This window comes from Amblyomma americanum, chromosome 1, assembly GCF_052857255.1.
Source record: "Amblyomma americanum isolate KBUSLIRL-KWMA chromosome 1, ASM5285725v1, whole genome shotgun sequence".
Lineage (NCBI taxonomy): Eukaryota > Metazoa > Arthropoda > Arachnida > Ixodida > Ixodidae > Amblyomma > Amblyomma americanum.
In genome coordinates this window covers 391,893,641-391,897,957 of record NC_135497.1, presented here as the reverse complement: position 1 = coordinate 391,897,957, position 4,317 = coordinate 391,893,641, and the positions used below count along the sequence as shown (strand labels likewise).

General features: G+C 49.2%; 1 protein-coding gene across 1 annotated transcript; it reads left to right on the top strand.

Moving 5' to 3' along the window:
• The first annotated feature begins 1,663 nt into the window (after positions 1–1,663).
• On the top strand, positions 1,664–4,068 carry LOC144123259 (uncharacterized). The gene is made up of 2 exons (XM_077656120.1): positions 1,664–2,039; positions 3,946–4,068. Exons 1-2 carry the CDS (start codon positions 1,668–1,670, stop codon positions 4,066–4,068), a joined length of 495 nt encoding a protein of 164 aa, XP_077512246.1. The 5' UTR covers positions 1,664–1,667.
• The last annotated feature ends 249 nt before the right edge of the window (positions 4,069–4,317 follow it).

Below are 4,317 nucleotides of genomic sequence, written 5' to 3'. Positions count from 1 at the left end.
ATCGTCTCGCTTTGTATAACACTGCGGAGGCCTCAGAGGTCTCTGGGGAAATATTTGCCGCGTTGAACACGATTTTCGAGTGACTCCTGTCTGGGTGTCTTTTTTGTATGCACCGCCCTCATTCACGCTATTCTCGACTGCGTAGACTGCTGAGTCTGAAGTTTGTGGACCCGATGAGAAAGTTCCACGTGTCCTGAGCCTCCTCAGAGAGAGCTGGCGGAGTTATCAATGTTCTATTTTGTCTTTTTTTGGAAATTATTGAATGGAATTCGGTTGTGTAGTATTGTATTTTAATAAATGAACAAAAGTGCATCAGCCGTCTCTTCATTCCCTTCACAGTCTCGCAGCCCTTTTTACGCGCTTATCAATCGTTTTGATCAAAGGCATTTTTCATCCTCAATATGTGGGCAAAACTGTCGTTCCAAGCATTCTAAGTCCCGCATGTTGATCCCGCCGACGTTTATTCGCTCGTGATTAGCTTTCAACACGCGAGTCCCCAAGCACAAAATGCAGTGAAGGAAGCTGAGGGCGCTGTCACTGGATAAGACAAGTTAAGGAAAAAAAAGTCAAGCTGACGAGGCTCTGCAAGACGCGAGTGGGGCTACCACCATCTAAGCCAACCTAGAACAGGCCATGCCTTTCCTGCGGTGCATTTCGTGCATTTTACTACCGACAACAGGGCAAAGAGTGAAATGTTTTTTGCCCAGCACGTGAGGCACTAATAGCATGACTGTGTCGCTTTTTAACGTTCCTAGACCAGCGCACAAAGAACGCCATCCTTAGATTGCAGTCGTCAACACCACCGGCTATTTGCCGCGGTCGTGAGGTGTGCGTCAGCATCTGGGGATGCCCAGCGGAAAGCAGCCTGGGGTACTAGTGATGAGCTTGTTTATATTCGCCTTTCTGCCCCTACCGTCCCCCATTATACATATTTAATTTGTCCCTACATCACTGTTGACTAGCAGTCTAGGTAGTCGCAAATAAGGCACCCCCCAGTGCTTTCCACAGCAAAGCTATCTCTTTCCATGCCTGTCTCATCCTGACGGCAATGATCGTTTTTTTTCTTCTACTACTTCCACTTCTTAATCTTCGTGCAAGCTCATCTGGATACATATGCCGGAGGTCAGGCAAGAATGCAATGTGAGTGCGGCGAATTGCTTCGCGACAAACTATACCGCGCCTTTTCTCTGCTTTCCTCCATTTCCTTGCCAGACCTCCCTTGGTAAACCGTACTGCTGTTGCCTTTGAAGCTATAGCACTTACCCTCGGTGGGGGATTGGCCACAGTTTGAAGCATATCCGAAGAGCAGAAAAATAATTTCGAAGTTTTCATGCTCGTTTGTCCACGTCATCTTCCTTTCAGAAGCCCACATCGATAATATTCTAACTTCTCCATCTTCTAGCGTCTCTAGACAAAAAAAAACGACAAAATGTTCTGCCGAAGTTCCGCGATAGTAGACGCCAAATGTCTACCTGCATTGAAATAACATGCGCGCTCAATGACCTCCGAAATATGGGTGTCATAAGCGTCGTTTTCTTGCGGGCACGCAAACGAACGGTATGAAGGACGAAGAAAACTCTCTAAAGGTCTTCGTTCCTCTCTTGTGTGCCGCTCGAGCAGCGCGAGACATAGAACGCAAGCCATCTGTTTATTAGAACCGTTCTTTGATGATGCGTCGCAGAGCTATATGCATTAACCCAAGCTGTCCTGACCGGCCCACTGATCAGTGCCATCCTACTGGTTCCGGTCTCCAGCTCGCGATGAACGATGACCTTGGACAAGGAGCTGACTGCTGCCGTGAGAGGAGCCGGAACATCGCAACCCGCGTCACGCGGCCAGCTGGGCTGCCACCGGTCGCCGAGGTCGCCAATCGCTTCGTGGCCTCGGTCCGAGTCATCAACCTTGCCATCGGAGAAAAAGGCGCTGATCAGTACTACCGCCATAACTATCACAAGGGGCGCTTAGGCTCCGAGAAGCCCGTGTGCGGGAATGCACCCTGCCGGGCGCAGCCGTCAGCTGTGCCCCCAGCGACAGGCACGGTGAGCTTGCTTCTGAGCCCCGTTGGTTTCCTTTGGTGCTCTGTTCGAATTCTCCTGTCAGGTGCTTCTCCGAACTTTTTTGTTCAACGCATTCGGTCAGTGCGCGCGTTCTGAACGTTCTGCCCGCTGTGTGCAGGTGCCGTCCGCGGAAGTTCGATGGTAGCTAGATGGTACTCCATTGCGAGCAGCCCTTGCGGGCAAAGTAATTTGTTTTCACGTCTAGCGCTTGGAGCCAACTCCTTGCTATTTCCGTAAGCTTTTGTAGAACAAAGTAACACTCAGGTAGAATGTCTTTCATGGGGAGGAAAAGCTAGCATCTGGCAGGCTGCTAGTGACAGCCCTCTCCGTGCATTTGAATGAAGAGGTGGGACTTCACCCGTAAGATATGCGAATGATTGAAAAAATTGACCTGGCGGTTACTTTTTGATAATGAGAATTTGAGCTAACCCTCGAGAGGAACAGTGGAATACAGATGTTGTTAGCAGAAAAGGGTAGCTCTGCCTATTGTCAAGAGTGCTAGAGAAGTCAGGAGCGCTCCCCAGTCACGGGGTGTGCAGGTATGCGTGTGGAATTTCGTGGGGCGTATAGTAGGGGCCCCAAGCACTGGTGCACTTATAAGGTCCGGTGGAACATATACTGTAAAGCACTGGGTAAAGTAGATGAAAAAAGAGAGAGAGGGCGCGGCTGTCGCCCATGGTGTTGGCAGAAATCAGTGATCAGAATTCTGGCGAATCAGCATTGCTTTGCACTGGAGGATACGTCACGTCATGTTATTTTGGTTAGTTACAACGACAGCCACGCCGCATGCATGGAACTGAAGCCCTAACATCTGGCGCTTGTAAAAAAAACTGGTTTCAAACTGTCGTGCTAGAAATGTGGACGTTATAACCTAGAAGGCATGAATAATTGTGACATAAGTCCCCTCGCAATCCGCAACTGAATATCAGCACTCGCCAACTAGCAGCCTGTGCGAGAATCCATCTAACCAGGTCCGGCACGGCAACGCGCGTTAGTCTTCGTAAAGCCGTGATGCCGTCCGTGATGCCGTCGCGTGAAGAGTAAAAAAAAAACGAACAAGGGAACGTCCCGAAGGCTGCCTTCCGTTTTGCGTGTCCTGCCACTGAAAATTCCTAATGGTGCTATCTTGTTGCATCTCGACGTAACAAGACGATGCGCCCCGGAGATCGTCTGAAAGAAAAATGCTCCGCACTGAAGGAAATGGGGCCGTGACGATAATAGTTTGTTCGGGCCTTTTCACTAACGAAGACCACATCCTTCTCAGTAGTCGTCTATTTATTCTGTAATCAGTCATTTAATCTCGCTTGATCGTGCTATGACCACGGTTTCGTTTTGTAAGCTCGATGCGGCGCCAAAAACTGAACCGGTCACGGAGCTTTCCGTATCATCTGTAGGGGTTTTTACCTTGCTATAATTGATGGGTTCCCTCGGTCAGTAAGCTATGAGGCAAATATACCATTGCCCTGGTGCTGCTGCAGTGCCTCGCTGAACACATTTGTACGTCATTGTGACGGTGTATGCAGAACAGGGACTATGTTATTGAGGACAATCAGATCTTTGTTTTCATTTCTTGTAATTGTAATTGTAATAATTGTAAATGAGTAGTCGTCGTTGTTACAGCATGTGGTACAAAACAACTGAGGCCAATTAGAGATGTCTTATATTCGTAATTGTATATCGGCTGTTGCTTGTCCTTCCTCCTGAACCTCACCACATCGATGAACAGTTTTCATGAATAATAAATTCAGTGCTCACGCGTCGTTCTAGCTTCCCGTATGGCTCAGCCAGTTTTTATGCGCGAGTGTTTGTTTATTTGCGCTTAGAAACCCAAATTGATTGTGGCTCATCGTTTACCTCGAAAATCTTCCACACGTCTTATCGCGTGCAGCCAACAACACAGTCCTCGAAATCGTTTCCAGTGGTGCAAGAGATCGACTTGGGCCCCACGCATCACCGCCTGTGCGGTGCAAACTCCGCACGCCGCAGCCTAGGCTGCCATGGGCTGCCATGACCGCGGAGACGCTGTAGCTAGGAGGGCGTCCGGCCGTGGTGCCGCGGCTGCCCCTGCCAGCCGCTGCCGTAAGTGACATCTCACAGACGCATGCCACTCCGTTTTGCCTCCTAGTTGTTCACCTGGAAATGAAACCGCAAATGCCATTTACGACGGTAAATCTTGCTGGGTTTCGTGGCGCAAGGTATTATGCGCGTCATGTGCCAGGTAAATGTTCTAGGTAAATATTTTGGTGCGAGCTTGTAAATG

What these genes read in the sequence shown, in the direction of transcription:
- LOC144123259 (XM_077656120.1), top strand. Translation starts at nt 1,668, where the DNA reads ATGATGCGTCGCAGAGCTATATGCATTAACCCAAGCTGTCCTGACCGG. An exon ending in TGCCCCCAGCGACAGGCACG is followed by an intron (nt 2,040 to 3,945) that starts GTGAGCTTGCTT and finishes TATCGCGTGCAG; the next exon opens with CCAACAACACAGTCCTCGAA.